Source organism: Brassica napus, chromosome C6 (genome assembly GCF_020379485.1).
Source record: "Brassica napus cultivar Da-Ae chromosome C6, Da-Ae, whole genome shotgun sequence".
NCBI classification, from domain to species: Eukaryota; Viridiplantae; Streptophyta; class Magnoliopsida; order Brassicales; family Brassicaceae; genus Brassica; species Brassica napus.
Window position 1 is genome coordinate 1 of NC_063449.1, and position 23,504 is coordinate 23,504.

Sequence of the window (23,504 nt, forward strand, 5' to 3'; positions counted from 1 at the left end):
TCCACACCACGGATTCAATGAAGTGGAACTGCGAGCACTTTCTTCAGAGGTGTCACCTTGAGGTATCAGATGGCTCTTTATATAGCTAGTGAGAGAAACTTCAACACCAGGAATCCGGTGGAAGCTATGAGACTGATAGAAAATCTAGCAAACAGCAGCAACACTAAGAACACTGACTTTGAAAGGAAGAAGTCTGTTGCATCCCTAGGGAAAGGGCAGATGGAAGAAGTTAGAGCAAAGTTAGATGTAGTTCGTGAGCTTCTTAGGAAGCAGGTCTGCTCAGCTGAAGAAGAAGAGGCTGTAGACATTGAAGGAGAAGAAGATGTGAACTACATTGGAGGTACTGGATTTCAAAGGTCTGGAAACCAGGGTGGAAACAGAAACTTCTACGGCAATGGTCAGAGGAGTAACCAGAGTTCACAGTTTCAGAAACCTTTCAGCAACAACATCAAAGGCTATGAAAACTCATACTATCAGAATCCACCACCACAGACTCAGGAAAGCAAGATTGAAGCAATGCTTGACAGAGTTCTTGAAGGATAGCAACAACTCACTGTGGATTTCAATGGGAAGATAGATTCCGCCTACAACAGTCTGAATACAAGAATTGAGACCTTAGGGACTCAAGTGAGGAAGCTTGAAATGCAAATGGCTCAGACTGGAGACACTGTAAAGAGGCAAGAAGCCTTGGCTAGAGATGCAGGAGTTGAGAAAGCAAAACACCACGTGAATGCCATCATAGTTGATGATTTCTGGCAAGTGGTGAAGCATGAGAAGCTTGGAGAAGGAGACTTCGAAGGTGAAAGCTCCATGAGTTTCTGCGGATCTCAATGGTGTCGACCTATGTCAATGGATGGACATCGATCGACAGACATATAACAAAGATCGATCAATAGAATACTCTAAAAATCGATCGACGTCATCTGCTGAATCGACTGCGGAGTGTAGTGCAGTTCGAATTATGACTCATGAGGAATACACAGAAAAACATCCTCACCCACCCTCCCCTTCCTACGTCAACATCGATCGACCGCATGAGCCAGCCATCGATCGATAAAGAGAGACCAATATCGATCGACCCCCCCTCACCTCCCATCGACCGACGGGCACCTCTCATATATCGGGTGCGATTACCATCTATTGATAGTAACCGAATCAATGCACTCAGACCACCACCTAAACCTTTAGCAAACCCACCAGAACCTACAAGAAATCCTTCAGACACTACACCAGACCCTATGCAAGTTGATGAAGCAACTGAAGGAAGAAGATTAAGGAAAAGGAAGGAGAAGATTCCTAAGAACCTTAAGAGGGAAGCTAATGAGAAGGAGATGGATGGTTTCACTAAGAGAGTCCTCAGAATCCCAGTGGAGAAACCTTTTGATGAAGTTTATTACACACACCGGCTGTGGATGTTCTTCAGGGAGACTAAGGAAACTGAGGAGGACATTAGGAGAATGTTTCATCATGTGAGGGAAAAGATGAAACTAAGGATCACATTGAAGAAGAAGAGTGATCTTGGGAAGTTTGCAATACCATGCGTGGTGAAGGGTATTGAATTTCCCCATGCACTTTGTGACACATGAGCATCAGTCAGCATACTACCTAAGGTTATGGCAGACCAGCTGGGTCTGAAAATAGAGCCTTCATCAGAATTTTTCACCTTCGTGGACCTTTCAGAAAGAAGCTCAGGAGGCATCATAAGAGACCTTGAGGTACAGATTGGTAATGCCCTTGTCCCAGTAGATTTTCATGTCCTGGACATCAAGCTTAACTGGAACTCTTCACTTCTGTTTGGAAGAGCTTTCCTAGCTACAGTAGAAGCTGTATGTGACATGCACACCAACAGATTGTGTCTGACACTGATAGATCCAAACTTCCACTATGACCTAGTTCGAGTTGTAAGACAACAGGTTAACCTCGTGGAGCTTGGAAATGATCTTGGCTACATTGCAGCATGCCATTGTGGAGCAGAGTACGAAACCGAGTACTCAGAATCGATCGATACTCACACTGCAACATCGATCGATTCCAATGAGTCACCAATGACTGATGAACGCTACCCAACATCGCTCGACGGGAAGCAACCGGTAGACCACTTCACATTACCAGATCAGTATTATCCAGACTTTGCCTTTCAACAACCCAACAACAGAGGACAAGACGACTATTCCATAGGCAGTTGGGCAGAGAGTGGATTCCATGAAAGTTTTGCAGTAGGGACTGTAATTCCTTCACCCAATGAGGATCCTACTGAGGAGTATGATGAGGATTACGGGAAGGAAAGAGCTATTGAGATTGCTATGCAGGATGTCAGATATTCATGCCATTCCTTCACCAACACGTCTCCACCATCGACCGAAAGAGTCTACTCAGCATCGATCGATACCCACCCTCATCCAGCAAAACAATCTTGTGCATCGATCGATACCACACCTGGTACATCGATCGATATTAAGGCCGCCGCCTTCGAAAAGGAAAAAAGGAATATTTCAATTCCAAATAGGTTTACCAATACCTATATAAGGAGTTTTGCACCCCAGATTACTTCTCACAACACATAAGTAGAAAAGATGAATGCTCCCACAAATCAATCAGAAGGAACATCCAGAAAGAGCATTCAATCCAGAAATCCTAATTCTCTATTTACTAAAAAGGATTTGAGTATTGATTATGATTATATAACTCCTGATGAATTTGGTATTTTCAGGGACTCAGATGGCCATGCAAGAGCTATGGATGGAAGGATTCTACAAGTATCCAGAGAGGACATAGCAGATATTCTTCAAGTGGCCAATGGACCTGACAACATGTTTATGCAGCAACGCAGCATTCTAGACAACAGATCAATTGTTCCAGACAAAAATCAAAGGGCCAACACAACAAGAATTGGTTCACACCAATCGTACAGATCTGTTGGCCAAGCATCGATCGATATGGTTGCTCCTACATCGCTCGACAGGGTAACACCAACGTCGCTCGATACGGAACCTTCACCATTGATCGACAGATGTTATGAATTTGAACATCGCGCTTACGACATCTATGGAACCAGAAAGTTCAAATGGGAATAGAAGGACGAATATGATGTCTACAGAGATGAGTCTAGATATGGGAGGAGCGTAGCTGGTGAGATGATCCTTGTTACCAAAGACGACATCAGAAAAATTCTAGAGAGAGCTTCCCTATTTAAAGAGAGTCACATATGTCTTCCAGAACATGCCACTTCCTTCACACCTACAAGACTGGCACCAGAGATCTACACCAAAGATGAGATCAATAAGATGGTGACTGGTATTTGTGGAGCTCAGGAAAAGCTAGAAGATGAACTCAAGACATTGGTAGATAACACCTATCAACCTATGGACAGAGGTTACAATGAGCTTTTCAGAAGTATGGCAGAGATGAGGACGGAGATTGAGAGTATGCAGCACAGCCTTGAGAAGGAAGCTACGACATCACCATCGATCGACGCCAACAAAGCAACATCGATCGACGTCAAGACACAGACATCCCAGATTCCTGCAGAACCGGAAAGTTTGGGAGAGAAGAAGGATGAATAGGAGATCACATACATCAACACGAGGATTAACGACGTATACAACCCTCTCAACAACAACGTGGACTGGTTGAGCACAAGATTTGATCTGCTACAGCAAGAGCGGGTAACCATTCGCATGAAAGATCCACAACCAGCCACATCGATCGATATCTGCAACATCACAACGATCGACACAAGGTTCGCAGCCATGGAGGACAGGTTAAAATCTTATGAGGATATGCACGACCGTTTCACCTCACCTATCCTGCAATACTTAGACACCTTGTCTACACAGATGATGAATGTCCAGAGGGACATTGGTAAGCTTAATGATCAACATGATTTTCAGGAAGAAGGTTCAACATCGATTGATAGGTTCCGCAGGACATCGCTCGATGGTAAGAAACCTACAGAACATCTTCCATACACAGCAGACGCATTTGATCAGATCACATCAAAGCTTTACAAAGCTATAGACACCTTGGAGGATCAACTTGAGAAGCAGTGTGATGACATCTACTTTCCATTCGACGTCAAAATCAGTGGACTAGATAGCCAAGCAGAATGGCTATAGAAGGAAGTCAAAGCCATTCAAAGGCAACTCGCATCTCAACACCAGATAGCAGCATCGATCGACGGAGCACACTCCAAATCGATCGACAGTGCTACACCAACAACGATCGATAAAAACTTGGTCGCATCGATCGATACCACGTCCATACCAGACGACGCGCAGCTGATACCAAACCACATGGAGGCAATGCAGGAGCAAGTGAACAAGCTCTCAGAATATGCCTACCGCAAGATAAGCTGGTATCAGTTCAGCATTGAAGACATCCTAGAAAGGATACAGAACATCTCAAATGCAGTACAAAAGATGGATGAGAGATGGACAAGAATTGATGAGGCCACAAGAAGTTTCATTGCAGCTTGGTCCAGAATGTGCAGAGATGAGGTGGATGCTTGTTTCCCAACAAGTAGCTGATTTTCCACCAACTAGCCACATACCTCCAAAGTCGAGCTAAATGACTATAACAAAGCGCTGAGTGGGAGGCAACCCACTATTAGGTAATTTTAATTAGTTTTCTTAGTTATTGGTATTTATTTTTGTTTTTATTCTTCCAGATTTATTGCAAGATCCAAGTAGGATGATTACCATCATATCGACCGTGGACGAGACGTCGACATCTATCGACATACACTCACACACGACGATTGATGCATACCTATGCACATCGATCGATTCCCACTCCAGTCAGGTTTATCTTCCTAACTTGTTACATTCGTACTTATGATTTATTTACACCATAACTCCGACTGTGTTATACTGGGACAGTGTAATTTAAGTCTGGGGAGAGGTTTACTGATATGATTTATTCTGATTCTTATAAAAACATTTTTATAAATTATGCTTAGCTATGTGAAAGGGACTATGATTTTATTACTTGAATGTCTAACCACTCTTTAGCACCATTCTAGATTTACTGTTTGCAGATAGTACTAAGATGCTAAAGTGGATCAACTTGTAAACTATACACACTTGCCTTGATTGTTTGAAGGAACTAAAGCTGACCTCCAATACTAAACCTGACATAACCGCTTGTCTTGGGGCTTGGTATACATGGGATCGAATTCTTCAGACAAGTCTGGAAGGTAAAGCCGTATGTAGATTTATTTATCACAATTTTCTCTCTCTATTTCGACCCTAGAGTAGTTAGTATTAGTTACTAGTTTTTATTAAAAAAAATAAAAATAAAAATAATCCGAAATTTATTATTTAAATAGGACTTAGGATTTAGTTAGGTGGAATCTGAACAGAACTTGGTGGCTACAATCATTAAGGCATGCTTCATAAAGATTCTAAATAAAGAATTCGAACGGGACTTGGAGGCGGAAATCTTCAAGGCTCGCTTAACAAAGAATTCTTGGATATAGGTCAAAAAGAAGTGAACAGGGCTTGGTGGCAACCACCATTAAGACTTGATTCATGGAAGTCTATCCAATCTTGGTCACTGATCCTGGAATGGAAGCAGACTTTGACTCAAGAGAGAAATTAGAGATAGAGAAATTAGGAACTAACTTTTACCTGCAGTTCCAGATACTTGTCTGAAAATCCTTGCATCATGTGATCGATACTCTCAAGGTAAAGTATACACTTTTATATTTATGCTAAGAAATGAGGTTAGTATAGGGGAATGTCAGACAGGATTTGCTAAGTTGTAGACTAGTTGAACTTGGTTGCTAAGCTAGGATATTGCATATTGTGCTTTTGTGATTAGGAATTTAGACGTGTGTTTTCAAAATTGTAGAGGTGATGATTTCTATGTTTTATATCTATAAGTCCCTGCTGTTTTCAAACCTCTTTCAGAGAGACTGCCTGTTTGTTTTGCTTGAGGACAAGCAAAAGAGTAAGTCTGGGGGAGCTGATATACCATGGATTTGACCCATTTTCACCCATGGTATATAAGTATTTTACTATCTATATACTATATATTCTATCCTATTATGTATGTTTTCACGTTCAGAAGTATCTTGGAGTAAAGTGATTATTATGGAGCATTTAGGAGCTTAAATGAGTATTCATCCGAGCTAACCATTAGAGGTCGATACGAAGAAGACACAATCGATCGATGCACATCCAGTGTCGTCGATCGATACATAAGAGAAGCTTCGACGATTGAAGATTGAGATCGATCGATGTAGATGCTATACCATCGCTTGATGTCGAGACGCGGAAGCACGACTTGGTCCTAGCTGACTTTAAACCCAAGACTTCACCAAATTACGAGATTACCCCTGTTGAGTTTTTAACCTAATAGATATATACTTGCCTAAGTGTTAGGAGGCAAGAGAGCTTTTGGTCACCTTTGTATTCTTATTTTCAGCAGAGAGTTTTAGGAGAGAAGATCATAGAGAGATTTGTGATTGGAACTCCATTGATTCATCTATTCTATTCTATGCAGTTTTTATTTATATTTTGTGTCATGAACTGCTTAGCTATGTCTGAGTAGTTTACTTGTTAGATCCAGGGTTCAAATAGGTTAGAGGGATTAGCCCCAACTATAGATTCCTAAGTTGTGGTATTCATTGATTGATTGTTCTTAATGGTTGTTTTAGATTAGCTACCTAGAATATTGAACTTAGGAATCTGCATGAGTTAAACATCCTTGACCATCCACTCCTGAACCTAATCTGTCATACTAGACAACTGGAAAAAGGCTACCGCTGAACTAGAAAGCTAGTGAGCATTATCAACTTACGCCTAAGGCTTAACTAGAAGCATCGATCGATATCGTCTTCTGACAATCGATCGATCTTGCGAAAGGTGTATCGATCAATATCCCTATAGGACCATCGATCGACACTTTCTTGTGGTCAATAAACGACAGTTGAGATCCAAGATCTAGTTAGTTAACCAGTGAAACATTGCCATCGCTGATCACTGTGTTTAAGGGGTTGAGCTCTAATAATTCATGCATGCAATTGATAGGCATCTATATGATTATAATCTCCAACACCTGAATAGAAACCCTGCATCTAATACCTTTCCAATAAGTTACACCCCCAAATCATCTTGTTAGTCGAGCAATAGACTTGCTCAATTAGGATTGCTATTTACATTTAAACCATAAAACAACAAACACTTAGAATTAATAAATTACTATATTTAATAGGTTCCCTAGCTCCTTGTGGATTTGATCCCTAAGTACTTCAATTGAACCTCTTATTTGAGAGAGTAATTCACTCCTGAAATGAATGTATTATTACTAAAATAATGTTCATGTTCCGTGTTATGCTTACTATTTTTTGGTATTCATTCATTGGGTGACGAGGAAGCTTATCTAAGCTCTGATAGTATTGATACATCAGACACAAGCAAAATCAAAAATATGGTTTATACTCAGTATTTGAATAGCATTAAAGTTTCAGGATTGCCTAATCATGTTCTGAAACTAAAGATTGGTACTCCTATCATGTTGCTTCGAAATATTGATATTGATCCTATCGGTGGTTTGTGTAATGGAAGAAGACTGTTGGTGACTCAAATTGCCAAACATGTTATCCAAGCTAGACTTATAACAGGAAATAATGTTGGTGAGAAAGTTCTGATACCAAGAATGTTTGTTTCTCCTCCTGAAGCAAGATTCCCGTTTAGAATGAGACGTAGACAGTTCCCTATTGCTGTTACTTTTGCGATACAAATAAATAAAATTCAAGGCCAGACTTTGCAAAGAGTTGGATTGTTTTTGCCAAAACCAGTTTTCTCACATGGTCAGTTGTATGTTGCTGTTTCCAGGGTAACGTCAAGAGATGGATTAAGAATTTTGATCACAGATGAGAAGGGAATACCACAGAAAAAGACCTTAAATGTCGTTTATAAGGAGATCTTTCAAAGTGTTGAATTGTCAGACTGATACTACTCGTCGCTTTTATGCTTCTGTTTTATATTACAAGAGCCTGGCTTTGTTTTAGAGTTGACTCAGTTTTATTTACCTTATGGCTTCTTTTTTGTATTACAATACGATCTGGTTTAGTTTTCGAGTAAAGTCAGTTTGTTTGGGCCTTTACGCTTCTCTTTTTTATATTACAATGATTAGGGATGTTATAATGGGTTCTGTTCGCGGGTTTTTAATTGGTTTTTTTCTTAAAAATGCCCCTTAAAACCCATTTAGTTAAATGCGTTCTAAATGGGTAGTTTGGTTAAGACTCATTTATTAAATTGGTTCTACTTAAAATTTGTGGACCCTGTTAATCCATTTAACTTAATATAATTAATTAATTATTTTTTGTAGGAAAATGTTATTGTATAGTTTTGATGAAAAACTCGATTTTACGATTTATGCGGAAAAATTCCGATTTTGCAGTTTTGGCAAAAAAAAATTGGATTTTGTAGTTTTGGCGGCACATTTTTGGTTTTGGCGGAAAGTCTAATCACGCGGTTTTGGCGAGAAAGCACGATTGCTATTTTAGCGAAAAAAATTCAATTTTTACGGTTTTGGCTGGAAAACTCGATTTTAAGGTTTTGGCGGGAAAACTCGATTTTAAAGTTTTGGCGGGAAAACTTGATTTTACGATTTTGATGGAAAAAAATCAATTTTTTGGTTTTAGAGGAAACTAAATTTCGCGGTTTTGGCGGGAAAACTTTATTTTATGATTTTGCCGGTTTTGGCAGAAAAACTCGGTTTTACGGTTTTAGCAGGAAAAATCAATTTTGCGATTTTCATGGGAACTCCATTTTTACAGTTTTGGCGGGAAAATATGATTTTGCGTTTTGGCGAGAAAACTTGGTTTACAGTTTTGGCGGGAAAACTCGATTTTATGGTTTTGGTGGAAAAACTCGGTTTTACGGTTTTGGTGGAAAAACTTGATTTTACGGTTTTAGCGGGAACAATCAATTGTGCGGTTTTAGAAGAAAATTTGATTCCACAGTTTTACCAAATATAAAATTTGATTTGCGTTTATATAATAAAAATCAGTTAAAATTTTTTATTTGCTTAATTTATTTTTGTTAAAAAATCTTAAAGTTAAAACAATTAAAAATTAGATCAACAATAGTTTAAATGGGTTTAAATGAGTCTAAATTGGTTAGTGCAAAATTTGTGAATCTAAATGAATACCCCTAATAGACCTATTTTTAATGGGTCTAAATGGGTATGGGTTTTAAATGGGGTGGGTCTTAGACGGGGTGGGTTTAAATGGGGTGGGTCAATGATCAAAGATTATTATTTACGAGTGATTTGGTTTTAGAACTGAGTTTATTTATTTATTTTCATAATATGAAAATATTTGGTGTATGATCAAAGGTGATTATCTTGATTATATAAACATGTTTGTGATTTAAAAATATACAACATATATTAAAAGATTTTATGTTTATAAATATGATATTTAAACCGGCCAAAGCATGTAGATATTGTTTTCAAAAATTATTAGGATTGTCCGACAAGTTGTGGGAACCGGAATTCACACCGTCGAAATTTGTTAATCGGAGGAAAGCCAAGCTAACCTAGCCTTCCCTGAAGGTCCCGGTTATTTGCTGGACCACGCACAACACAATCAATATGAAAGAGTCGAAAGTAATAAATCGTAAAAGAGCGAAAAAAGAACAAAGAGGTCTTATTTCCGAATTCGCGTTTGAGCGTGAACAACAGGTAAGATCCTAGGCCACGAGTGCTGTCGGTACGTTCGCTAGTCTAGCCACCTAAGTTCTAACCTAGTCGAGTCGCAGCTCGATAGTAAAAACGGAAAAATGCCTAAATTGCTCTAAGTATTAAGTTTGCTCTGAGAAAGCTCCCTCCTGCTCCTTGCCTTAAGTCCTCCTTATATACTCTCTCTAGGTCGGTTTACGCCTTTTCCTCGGCCGGATTCGTCGCGAGATGGGCTTTTCCATTTTTCGTCACCCTTCATGATTATCTTCGGAAATTTGACATTTATCTTTTCCTGCGAAATAAAAAATAGATCGTCATATCAGCCTTAGGTTCCTTTTGGGCCGTTTTGGGACTTAGACATTTTACGATTTTTCCTAAAAAACAGCCGTTGGTTTTTCCGAAAGGATTCCAATACCCTGTATAGTTAAGGCAACTGGTGTTCAAGCTAACCATAGCCGTTTTATATGGCAGGCAGGAATCCGTTTCGACGACCAAGTTTTTATAACTTTTCTTGAAGTCTTCCTTTAATAATCCTAAACGAGACGAGACATGGGTATTGCGTCCAAGGGCCCGAGGATTGTGTTACGGGAACTTAGACGAGGATGCACGATTATGGGACAGGAGGTCGGTCCTCGCCCATGGGCAAGGTGGCCTCAGTGCGGGTCATCCTCGCCCATGGGCGAGGTGACCTCGGTGCAGGTCGTCCTCGCCCATGGCCGAGGTGACCTCGGTGTGGGTCGTCCTCTCCCATGGGCGAGGTGACCTCGGCGCTAGTCTTCCTCGCCCATGGGCGAGGTGACCTCAGTGTGGGTCGTCCTCGCCCATGGGCAAGGTGACCTCAGTGCGGGTCGTCCTCGGCCATAGGCGAGGTGACCTCGGTGCAGGTCGTCCTCGCCCATGGCCAAGGTGACCTCGGTGTGGGTCGTCCTCTCCCATGGGCGAGGTGACCTCGGCGCTAGTCTTCCTCGCCCATGGGCGAGGTGACCTCAGTGTGGGTCGTCCTCGCCCATGGGCAAGGTGACCTCAGTGCGGGTCGTCCTCGGCCATAGGCGAGGTGACCTCGGTGTGGGTCGTCCTCGTCCATGGGCATGGTGACCCGTGTTGAGATGGTTCTCGCCCTAGGGCGAGGTGGTCGGTCCGTGCTTACGATTGAGACCTCATCCAGACTGATCCTCTTCTCGACGTTCCTCGGTTCGCATCCGCGAAAAACTGTCTTTTACTTGATTAACCGTTTTCCGAGAATGTCTAATTTTCAAGGATCGATCAAGAGTTTATTTTCCAGGAAATTTCAGGCATTGATTCCGTCATGACCGGTTTTGACCCCAACAGTTAGCCCCCCCCAGCTAGCTAGGATCCGCGGACCTGGGTGTGAGGTCCTAGCTTGCTAAATTACTTGTTTTGATGGAATTAGACGTAATCATTTGCCAAAAGTTTGAGAATGAATAGTAACCTTTTTTCTTATATATAGGTGGAGTAAGTTTTTTTCAAAGTCTTCATTAACTTCTTTTCACAAGAAAATTTCCCTAAGGTAGAAATTTCTCTTATCCTCTCTTTCTTTACTTTTGTGTCAAAGTTTTTGTCTTTCAAAAAATGACTTCAAGAAAGAGATCCTCTAAGAAAAAGACTTCCCCTAAATCATCTTCTGGCAATCCTTGTACCAGTGAGGAGATTGTTCCCAAAGAGGATTTCGAGGTCGAGGAAGAAGAGAAGGAAGCGTACTGGGACGCTTTATGCAGTTCGATAACTCCTCCGCCCGAAGTCTTCTATCCCACAAGACCCGCGACGCAGCTTGATCTTACCCTTCTGAGCAGGACCTCTCCCGCCTATCTTAAGACCCTTCGGGAGTTTTACAGAGTTCCGAGCGGGGTTGTGTTTTGAGTCCCGATGCATGGGGAGAGTGCAGAGGATCCCCCAGAGGGATTCTTCACATGCTACGAAGCCTTCCTGGCACGTTGTCGCATGTGGTTCCCGATTCCTGAGGCCATCGTCAGCTAAACGTTTCGGCGTTGCAGAACTTTCTTGGTGTGTTGATCCTGAGCTACGAGCTCGGAATGGACCTCAGCCCCGATGATTTTTAAGGGCCATGGTCGACACGAAAGACCTTGATTGACTACTCATACCGCATGGCTCCTAAGAGACATATGTCGATATCCAGGGGAATACTTCAAATGCCAAGGGATGGTTCGAGTGTTTTTTTCTATGGGCGAATCGATGGCGCATCCGTCAAGGAGAACTGTCTCCCCTTGTTCTGTGGGAAATGGAACTTTCATCGTGGTATGATGGTTGGAAATTTGGTTCGTATAGATACTCGGAGGTATCTAACGCATTTTTTTGTAGCGAACAGTATCCTCCCCGCGGTCCCCAGGGACTTGTTTGCTAAGCGCGACCTTCTCCGCAACGGTCCGTTCTTTTGGGATTCCTTCACCCTAGACAGGATCCGGAATGCAGTGGCGCTCTACCGATCGCAAGGCATCTCCCGACCTTTACGTGCATCGGACATGGACGAGCCACACCCCAACACTGTTCCCGATCAGAGGGAGAGAGTTAGGCCCCGAAAGGACAAGAGAATCGCTCTCAAAGACATAAACTTTGTCTCAGAAGATCTTTCGCTACCTGGATGGAACCCGGGTTTCACCCCGGGTGATGGGAGTGGAACCAGCGATGCTCCCCTTCCGGACGACTTCTTTGCCAACCTTTCCCCCTGTTTTACTACTCCAGCATCACTTGATGAAGCGTCGAGGAGAGAAGTGGTCACGGAAGGTTCTCGGTTGATCAACGAGGTTTAGTCTCTGAAATTTATTTTTTTGGCGAGTCTTTTTTGTCGCTTCCATGTTTGACCCTTGATTCGTGTAGGGAATGCGGGTCTTTAATTCAATGCTTGACAGAAGTTTCAGAGATCCGCGTCTTTCGCACTTCAAAGCCGAAGAGGTCGAGACGAAATTCATCCATTTTCCGCGGAAAGAGAGCGCAGACAGGCTGAGTCCCATTCCCTAGCTCTTATTCGTGCAGAGAGGAAAGGGAGGAGGAGGATTGCTGCTGAGTTACCAAGGAGAGCTACATTGTTTGATACTGAGTTCTGAAGTTTCAAGGACGCTCAAGACTACGTGGGTGACATCCGCGAATGCCGCGGTTCGGTTGGTACCCTTTGGAAGTCGCAGATCGCTGATTTCTCTTTTCTCTCCGAGGTTGCTGAGATGTCGGGCCTCATGGATGGGTGTGCCCAGACTGAGTCGATGGTTCCTCCAATCGAGGGGAGGATCCAAGAGCTTTGGGAACCCATCGAGGTTTCGGAGGACACGACGGAAGCGGGAGCCGATGCTGTGGATGAGAGAGGAGAAGTAGATCAGCCCGCAGACTCATTTGGAGTTTCGATGTCCGGGTATCTTGACCTTGATCTCTGAAGGTCGTCGGGATTGTTTTCCCTTTGCCTTTATCTCAAGATTTCATGTGGTGTTTTAGGTCGAGTGTGGCTGTTTGTTATTTCAGTGTGCTATGGCCTAGCAAGGTCATTTGACTATGTATGCAGGATTCGCCGTTAGTGGCTTCGAATCCTAGCCGCTCCACGGCCTTTTTATATATAACAAATGTTCTTTTAGCATTCTATGGGTTTTAGTTTATACTTCTGCCAAGTGTCGAGGGAAAGACATGAGTAGTCACTTCGTATCTTAACTCTTAATTTGTCATTCCGTTTGGTTGCTCTTTCGAGGGTATTCGAAAACGTTTAGGAGTTTTACGAAGTTTCGTGAGCGTTTTAGATGTGGATGATGAGACATGTTTTAAGATCTCGTATCAGTTTCGATATCATGTCTTGAGATGTTAATGGACCAGTAAGACTGGGTTTAGGGCAAGACCTAGGTTTACTTTCGGCTCTAAGGCTATGCGACGACTAATCGGCTTTCGTTTTGCCCGTTGGCGATTTCTACCTAATTCTTTCCAATTAAAGTCTGCGACTGGGCGCCTCCTTATATGAGTTGTGTGGGAAGAATCGAGCACTCTCCAGAGAACGTCTGGTGTGCTGACCTAAATTTTGGATTTTCTTGTATAGTGTGCTATGGTATCCTTGTCGGATGTAAGAGAACCTTTAGTTTTTATGAAAGGTTTGACTACGAGTTCTTTTTTTAGAGAACGCTTTGGACTTGTCTGTTGGGGCCAATATGCCCTTATCTTGGGCGTTACTTAGGCCAACATAGATTACTGTGACTTATTGCAAGCGAATCGTGAGATCGGAAGAAGGTAGAATTTATTGAAAAAGTTTCAAAAATATCGAGTACATTCATGGATATTCGGATTTTGTGGGAGTATACGAGTATACGTACCCACCCCCACCCCCTTTTTTTAATGGGGGGATAGCTGAACTTGTCAGTATGACAAGTTGCCTACGTACCTCTTTCGAGGATCAAGCCATCTCGTAGTTCTGCTTGTTACTGCGGGTGTTCCTACTCACTGGATGGGATCGTTCCGATTACTTCAGCCGTGGGGGCTTCAGTTGGATCGACGACCATTTCAGGAGTCGGGCTGTCCGGTGGCAAGGCGATGGACTCGGGGACTATGTCGCTGTCTGGAGTCGTTGCTTGGTCGGGTGATTCTGGATCACTTTTTATGGAGCTCTCGGGAGCATTTTGAGCTTTCTTAGCCCGCTTCGGGTGGACCGCGGAGGTGTTCCAAGTTTGTCGTAGTTTATGCTCGGCCAAGAAGCAGAGCCTAGACTGTTTCTGGCATCCCCAGATTACCGCTGTTCCGTTTGGAGTTGGGAACTTGATGCCAAGGTGGTAAGTCGACGGTACCGCTTTCATGGAATTGATCCAAGGAATTCTCATGATGACATTGTAGATGGACGGGTTATCGACTACCGCGAAGTCAACGATTTTTGTCACCTCTTTAGCCATCACAGGGAGTTTGATTGGTCTGAGGGTCATTGACGTTGCACCTGAGAAACCGGTAAGAGGTTTTGGTCTTGGGACGACTTCTCCGAGTTCAATGTTCATTCTCCGGAGGTTATCGCGGAAGATGAAGTTGACTGTACTTCCCGTGTCGATAAGGATCCTTCCCACTTCCAGGTCTCGGATTACCAGATCGATAACCAATGGGTCGCAGTGAGGTTTGTCGATTTTGATGGTTTCCCGCTCTTCAAAGACGATCATATCGTTAGGGGCATCGTCGGTTGGGGACCGAGCCAGCCAGCTTGAACTCGTCTCAGCCTTCCGTCCATAAGCTTTGATCAACAAGATCGAATCGCGATAGAATTGCGATCCCCTGATGATCATGCTCACCCTTTGATGGTTGATGTCGTTTCCTCGGTCATCCTGCCTCCTTCCGCGTTTCTCTCCCGACTGATTTTCGCGGGTGTCATTTTCGGGGGACTCTTTATCAGTTTTTGGAGGGCGATCGGAATCCAGGAGGAGTTCTTTTATGCATGTGACCTTTGAAATTTTGCCGGCGAGGAGCTTCGCAGCTTCGCAGCAAGCCTTACGCCGAGAACCTTGCAGTTCATAGTGGAATGACCTCTGGTCTGGTGGAACTCGCAGTAGGAATTACCCTTGAACTGGTTCCTTGGCCAGGTATTTCCGGAAGTCTTTCCATATTCGGAGTTGATAGCGTAATTATGCTCGCCCTGGAGATCTTCTGCCTCGTGGTGGACATACCTATCGTTACGAGGGTTTTTCCTTCTCGCGGACGTCTTGTGCGGGTTATACTTCTGGGAGAGGACTTTCATCTCTTCTTCGATCATAATGAAGTCTGTTGCCTTGGGAAGAGCGTCCTGGATTGTTCTCGGTTTTTCAAGGGATATCCATTGCCAGAGTTTCGACATGTACCAGAGAGTTTTCCACAAAGCATTGACTGCCACTTTGTCGCTGATTCCAGTGACTCTTGCCATTACCAGCTTGGACCTGTTCATGAATTCACGGAGTGGTTCGTCTTCTCTTTGAGATAGACTCCAAAGGTCGACGTCTGAGGTTTCCCTGTCCATGAACATTGAATACTGTTTGAGAAACTCCGAGGCGAGCCGACGGAAACTTCTGATGGGGTTTTATTGCAGACGAGGAACCATTCGAGCGCGGCTCCTTTGAGGTTTTCGACGAAGAGGAGGCAGTAGCCAGCGTCTCGTTCGCGTTCCTTGAGTTTGCACCTTCCCATCGCGATCTGGAAAGACTGCAGATGTGCCTTCGGGTCGGTGGTGCCATCATACACGGGAATTTTGATCTTCCCAAGATCTGAGATGTTAGTTTCCGTGATCTGGGAAGTGAACGGAGTTTTCCGCGCTTCCTCGAGAAGTCTGTCGATCTCGGGTGCAGCGTTTGTCGCGTGGTGAATCTGCGACTTTACCTCCTTGACTTCTACCGCAGTTTTTGCGATGTACTCGCGGAGATCATGGATCTCATCAGGATTTCTAGCAGCCTTGCAAGCCTGTCGGCATTGGCTGCGGTGGATCTGAGCCTGATACTCGGCCAGTTCTTCCTGCTATACCCAATAGAGGTTTTCTTCTTCCTCTGTCATGGGCGTTTCGAACAACGCATCCTGCCGAGCGGACTGGCTTCGCGTTCTTCTCTGATGGACGTCGGCACCTCCGTACAAGTGATCGGACTGGTCGCTTATGTCCAGATCGATCCGCTCGAAATCGCATCCTTCGTTGCTCCCTGTGGGAGGTGGAAGGTTCTCCGCGGTCGGTTGCGCCCCTGGCGGGACTGTTTCGTTAGGGTTCTGACCTGAAGAATCCTTGTCTGTCCGTGTGGCCTGATTGCTCGGAGTCTCGAAATCGAGTCTTCTGCCGCTGCGGGCTCTTGTGGCCCCGCGCGTGAAGAACCCTAAATCGGGAAGGATCACTTTAGCTGGGTATCATCCGAGAAAACAAACGGCTCTTCTGGAACTGAGATGGAATGAAACGATCATCAAAAGATGCGCAAAGACTCTTGATATACCCACGATCTACACCAAACGACACACAAACGACACACAAAGATGATTGGCTGACCACCAAATCAACAAGCCGGTTCAAACCGATGAACTAGCTAAGAACTCTCTCTCTCACTCAGAGAAAAGAAGAATCGAAAATAAACAACCAAAACTGAACTGATATTATTCATCAAATGGACTACATATTTATAGTGTTTTGTAGTCAAAGACAATTAAAGAAAATGTGGGAAAACAATGCATAGAAAATACAAATTTGACTAGATCTAGTCAAGGCACGGAAAATGTAGAAGACTAGTTTTCGTCAAGGCATGGAAAATGGAGAAGACTAGTCAAGATGTCCAGGTTCATCCGAACCAGATAGATGCACGGGGTAAAGATAAGGACGCTTGCGGGACTGTCCGGATGAGAATGCATGTCCGTCTTCGGTTTTTTCACCACCCAAGCTAAGTCTGGCTTGATCCAAGTCAAGTCTGCCATGATCCTTGTCAAGTCTGGCATGATCCAAGTCAAGTCTGGCATGATCCTTGTCAAGTCTGGCATGATCCAAGTCAAGTCTGGCTTGATCCAAGTCAAGTTTGGCTCGACCATGGGTCTTAGAATGTCGAGTTGGTCGGGGAAGACAAGCTTCAGTACGGGGAAATCGGTCATCTGGTCGTGGTTCCAGCCGAAGCTCCAATCGGGACATACGCGGGAAGGCTCGGTCAGTGTGTCCGGTACGCTCAGATGAACGAACCTCGGTCAAATTGTTCAGAACGTCCTGATCTCCATGCTGGTTGGCTCCAATGGACTGATCCACGAACCGGGGCACATCATTCCCTTCCTCTTCAAAAAGATTTGTCCTCAAATCTGAAACATTAAAAGGAAAAAGATTATAAGCAAAAGAACCATAATCAGAACGTTGCTCACCTTGAGTTCGGTCCGGTTTGTGCATGGAAGAAGATCCTTCTTTATGACCACAGTTTTGCTCTCCACCTGACTCTTTCTTCGGTTCAAGTGCATAGTCATCGAAAATTGGTAAAGGATCTTCCTTTTCTGGCTCGGTTTCAACTTTCTCCAAAGTCACCAACGATTTCTGTTTTTGGCACTTGTTGGCATAATGACCGACCCTATGGCATTTGAAGCACCTGGTAGAAAGAGCCTTGCTTGTGGTTTTCACAGCTTTGCTTTTATAGTGTTTTGTAGTCAAAAACAATTAAAGAAAATGTGGGAAAACAATGCATAGAAAATACAGATTTGACTAGATCTAGTCAAGGCACAGAAAATGGAGATGACTAGATCTGGTCAAGGCACGGAAAATGGAGAGGGCTAGTCAAGATGTCCAGGTTCATCCGAACCAGTGGATGCAAGGGGTAAAGATAAGGACGCTTGCAGGACTATCCGGATGAGAATGCATGTCCGTCTTTGGTTTCTTCACCACCCAAGCTAAGTCTGGCTTGATCCAAGTCAAGTCTGGCATGATCCTTGTCAAGTCTGGCATTGTAATACCCCGTCTTAAAAAAAAAAAAAAACCCTAATTTCGGTTTTATGGAATTTCTCGGGGAAGCCGAAGGCTCGGGAAATTTTTTATTCTCAAGGTTACGGTTAGTCTGGAGTCTATTAAAAATATTCAGATCATCAGATCGGGAGCGAAAAAATATTCGGGATTGATCGCGGGACGAAAATTCACCAGAAGGGCCGAAATCGCGTAAATCGATCGAGACGCTCGAGGTGGCATGATCTAAGGGATCAGGACGTGGTGTCAACCCTTTAACCTGCTGAGTGTCAACACATGAAGGAGGTGTAGACGTGCATGAAGCAGTTCCATGCATCTTGACACACAGAAGCACGAGGTGTCGCAATACCTGCGATCTGCGCATGCGAACCGACATATGCAGAGGCTAGTGTGTCGCGATGCATGAACACTAGACATGCTGAAGGGAAAATGGACGTGGAGGTGTCTTATGGCATGGTTAGAGGGCATGCAACAGGGCATGCGGAAGCCCATGTGTCGCCACACATGCTATCGGAAGCATGCAGGACGACACACAGATGATCGGGTGGCTCATTCTTATTGGCCGGCAACTTCTATATATACCCAGCTACCCTTGTTCATTTTTACTGATTCAGACACACCAAGGACACTCCAAAACGTGGCTTAGAGAGAGAAAGAGAAAGAAGTGAGGTGATTTAGAAGTATAGACATTTTCGAAGATCGATAAACTGCCGGAAAGTTCCGAAGGACGTCCAGAAGTGAAAGAAGTTTCTTTCCGAGTTCTGATCAGTCCAGACCAGTTCATTCAAGACATTGAGGTTGGGTTTTGGGATTTAACATCACGGTACCAAGACAAAGATTTGGAGGGGATAAAAGGGTTTGGTCAACATCCGGAATCAAAAGAGTCGAGCCACAACGCTTAATCACTGTGAGTCATGGTTAATTGTTTGTTAATGATTTTTTAATGCAGGTTCCTGACATCGGAGACGGCTTCCGAGCTAGGATAGCCGGACCGGTCTAGGTGTCAGTTTGTGGATCTGAGACTTTAGACGATTACTTGGCTAAGTGGATAGCAAGACTAGTCTAAGCACCCGGACTATTGTGATTGTGTGATTATCATATGTTGTTATAGTGTGTACCTCGTGTTGGTACTGTTGTGTGAGAACCTTGTGGTGGTTTTAGTAGTAGTTTGCAGGTCATTGCTTCCTCAAATGGTACCACTAAGCCGGTCGTGGTCGGAAAGCGGTGGGCTCGGTTTAACTTGGCTTGATCACCAAGGCCGAGTGTCACACGTGGATGTGACAGCCCCCGGCGAGTCCGATAGAGGACCGGAGCACGGCGATTCCGATTGAGGACCGTGACCGGGTGATTCCCGAGCGCTTACGCCTGTGTGGTGTAATAGTGAAGGGATTGCCGGTGTCCCTTATGTGGAGGAAGAATGATTCTGTTGGGCCCTAGGAGTATATATATATAAATATATGGTTGATTGATATGACACTCATAAAGAGTGTTTTATTTATTATGGTTTAATGGTTTATTGCTTAAATGGGTCATGCTTTATGATCTTGAATATTGATTGTTGAACTACCCGTCTTGCTTGTGTTTGGGGTGGAGTTTAGAATGACAAGTAGTTGTATATGCTAGATAGGGAACCCTGACTCATTGAGTGGAACTAGTTCACTCACTCCTCACATCCTTTTGCAGGTGACCAGTAGAAAGGACCATAGCACGCGGAACTGTAGGAGCTGGTGTAGATTGGACATCTTTTGCTAAAGACTCGTTTTCAAGATATATGAATGTATGTTTTACTTTTGGCTGCGTCATGGACCATATGTATAATATTTTGGGCTTGTGAACTTCATTTTTTTTATATATGAAATAAAGTATGTTTTATATTCGTGACGTGTTGAATCTGATATTAGGTTAGTCCAACCTAACACAACTTTATGATTTGGTACGGGTTGCAAAGACTTAGACCGAAAATTAGGGGAAACGAGTTTTGAATGGATATTTGGGTTACAGAATTATGTTTGTGACTTGAAAGTCTATTCTCAACCCGTCGTAACACTTTCGGACTTGGTAGAGGAAGGTCGTTCGGGCATGTTCTTGTTTGATTGTTGCCCGGCTGACTGACCGATGTCTAAAACAGTTCGGGGATGTTACAGAGGTGGTATCAGAGCATGGTTTAGATCATGCGGTCAATCACGTACTTTCCATGTTTTATCGAGTCAAATGTGTCGCAAAAGATGTGTTAGCAAACCAGCAGAGTTACGTTTTAATTAGTATTCTTAATAGGAAATTCCATGTTCGTGGATTGCAGATGGCAAGAATGGGAAGGAGAGAAGGAGGGCATGATTGGATGATGGGTACAGAAAGAGTTTCAAGAAGAAGAGGACTGGGATATGAATCCGAAGGAGGGGTGCAAACACTGGCACACACCAACCAAGGATCCAGTGAAGAAAATGTAGGAAGAAACAACAATCTGTTTGGGCATGATCAAGAGATACCACCAGAAGAAAACTTTCCACCAAACCGTACTGTAAGGGGAAGACCAGAAACAGATGATAGCGAGTCAAGTGTCCAAGGACCAAGACCAATAAGGCGGAACAACCCGATTGAACCAGAAGTTCATGATCAACCACAACAAGGACAAGGAATGGAGCACACTCTGAAGATGCTTCATGACGTGATAGCGAGGTCACTACAACAACCTCAAGTGCAACCTCAGCCACTCGTGCCACCACAACCTTTAGTTAGGACACCGATGTTACCATTGATAACTGCCATGAAGAATATGAAGACACCACATTTTGAAGGAGGGACAGATCCTTTTGAAGCCGACCAGTGGCTTCGAACCATGGAGAAAAACTTTTGAGACCCTGACGTGTTCCGAGGAGTCTAAAAATAAGATGGCAGTATATTACTTAGACAAAGACGCGGTAGAATGTTGGGAGAGTAGGGATAACCAAGTGGGACATCTAGTCACCACTTGGGCAGCATTCAAAAAAGAATTTGAACGCAAGTATTTCACCCCGGTGTCCAAGCGAAGGCTTCAACGTTAGTTTGCTAACCTAGTACAAGGAGACAAGACAGTTAGAGAATATGAATCTGAGTTCATGCGACTGAGACGACACGTGCTGCGAGGACAAGATGATGAAGAAACCATGATATCTAACTTTATGTTTGGTCTAAAACCAGAGTTAGAAAATAGACTGGCAGTCGGGAACTACGAGAGTCTCACCGAGCTAGTGGAAAACGCTGTGAATGTGGAGATCGTATTGGAAGCTGAGAAGGCGGCAAGTAAGAAATCTAAGCAGCATCAAGAAGGAAAGTATGGTGGAAACCAAAGATCATTTAAGGGTAAAGACAAGGAAAAGGAACCGGGAGGGCCCAATCGACGATCTCTGTTCACAGGAAAATACTTTAATTGTGGCAAGATAGGCCATAAATCAAGTAAATGCTACGGGAAGAAACCTGGATCCTTTCAGTCAAACTCCTACAATCCTACATGCTACACGTGTGGAAAGAAAGGACACATCTCTACCCAGTGCAGCGTCAATCCTCCTATCCCAGCTACGCCAATCGCTGTTCATCCTCCCCCAGCTCCATCTGCAATCGCACCAGCGCCAAAAAGGCAAGCTATAGGAGGTAGAGTTTACACTTTAGAACTAGAGGATACTAAACCTCCAGGCCCATCTAAGGGTCCCATCACAGGTATTTGGGTTCTTTAACCTTACTGTATTGATTTTGTGCTGTGTGATTTCTTGCGATGGATTAGTTAATTTCTATTGGATAATTTTTATGTTGTTGATATATATATTGATGTTGTGGTAGGAATTTTACATGTTGCGGGACGTCCCACACATGTATTGTTCGACTCGGGGGCAACACATAGCTTGGTGGCCCCTGAGGTAGCTGCCGAGTTTGTGGGTTCATTTGTGATTGACAGGATGGATGTGGCTGTGATGATTCCCGGAGACCAAACCCTCCAAGCAAAAGAGTGCCTCAGAAGAGCTCTGTTAGTCATTTACGAGAAGATGTTTGTGGCAGATTTGTTGGTGGTTCCCTTAAAGGGATATGAGGTTATTATGGGCATGGATTGGTTATCAGGCTATCGGGCTCAATTAGATTGTGGAAAAGGTCGTATTTTGTTCAAGGAGAACGGGCAACGGTAAATAGTGTTCTACGGGATCAGTCCAAGCAAGTTTGTGTCTTTAGTAGCTGCCTTGAGAGTGGAAGATTTGCTTAAGGATGGAGAAGCGTATCTGGTAACAGTAACTGCTAGTATAGGACCCGCTAGCATTGGAGTTAAAATTACGGATATTGCGGTAGTACAATAGTTTGAGGATGTGTTTGCAGCATTAAAAGAGTTACCTCCACCTCGGAGTAACCCTTTCACAATTAACTTGGAACCTGGAGCTAAGCCTATAGCAAAGGCTCCTTACCGCATGGCACCCGCAGAGTTAGCAGAGTTGAAGAAACAACTTGAAGATTTAATGGAGAAAGGTTTCATAAGACCTAGCTCTTCACCATGGGGAGCTCCGGTCTTATTTGTCAAGAAGAAGGATGGTAGCATGCGACTTTGCATTGATTATCGAGGAATCAACAATATCACCATCAAAGATAAGTATCCTCTTTCGAGGATAGACGAGTTGTTGGATCATCTAAGGGGAGCTAGTTGGTTTTCGAAGATCGACTTGGCGTCGGGTTATCATCATTTTCCAATTTCAGAAGGTGATGTCATGAAGACTGCGTTTAGAACTCGTTATGGACAATACGAGTTCGTAGTAATGCCTTTTGGCCTTACTAATGCACCGGCGGCCTTCATGAGATTGATGAATGAAGTCTTCCATGATTATCTCGACAAGTTCGTGATAATCTTCATCGATGACATTTTAATATATTCCAAGACAGAGGTAAAGCACAAAGCACACTTAAAGCTAGTGTTGGAACGGTTAAGAAACCAAAAGCTGTATGCCAAGTTCAGCAAGTGTTCTTTCTGGAAAAGAGAGATCGAGTTTCCGTAGATTCGGAAAGGAGAAAGCCATCGAGGAATGGCAAAGGCCATCAACGGTAACCGAGGTAAGAAGTTTCCTCGGGTTAGCCGGGTATTATCGAAAGTTCGTCAAGGACTTTTCTTCGATCGCTAAGCCCCTGACGAAGTTGACTTGAAAAGGAGTTTCGTTCATCTGGGGAAGAGAAACGGATGAAGCATTTCAGAGACTGAAGATAGCTTTGACCACAACACCGGTATTGGCATTACCTGAACAAGGTAAACCTTACACTGTGTACGCAGATGCTTCTAGGGTTGGGTTGGGTTGTGTATTGATGCAGGAAGACAAAGTAATTGCTTATGCATCAAGGCAACTCAGGAAACATGAAGAGAACTACCCAACACATGATTTAGAAATGGCGGCAGTGGTGTTTGCGT

The 23,504-nt window shown here is 43.7% G+C and overlaps 1 protein-coding gene across 1 annotated transcript; it reads left to right on the forward strand.

The window, feature by feature from the left end:
- Window positions 1-20,982: 20,982 nt before the first annotated feature.
- On the forward strand, window positions 20,983-23,100 carry LOC125589006. The gene is made up of 4 exons (XM_048761087.1): window positions 20,983-21,130; window positions 21,272-21,787; window positions 21,908-22,213; window positions 22,433-23,100. Exons 1-4 carry the CDS (start codon window positions 20,983-20,985, stop codon window positions 23,098-23,100), a joined length of 1,638 nt encoding a protein of 545 aa, XP_048617044.1.
- Window positions 23,101-23,504: the final 404 nt, after the last annotated feature.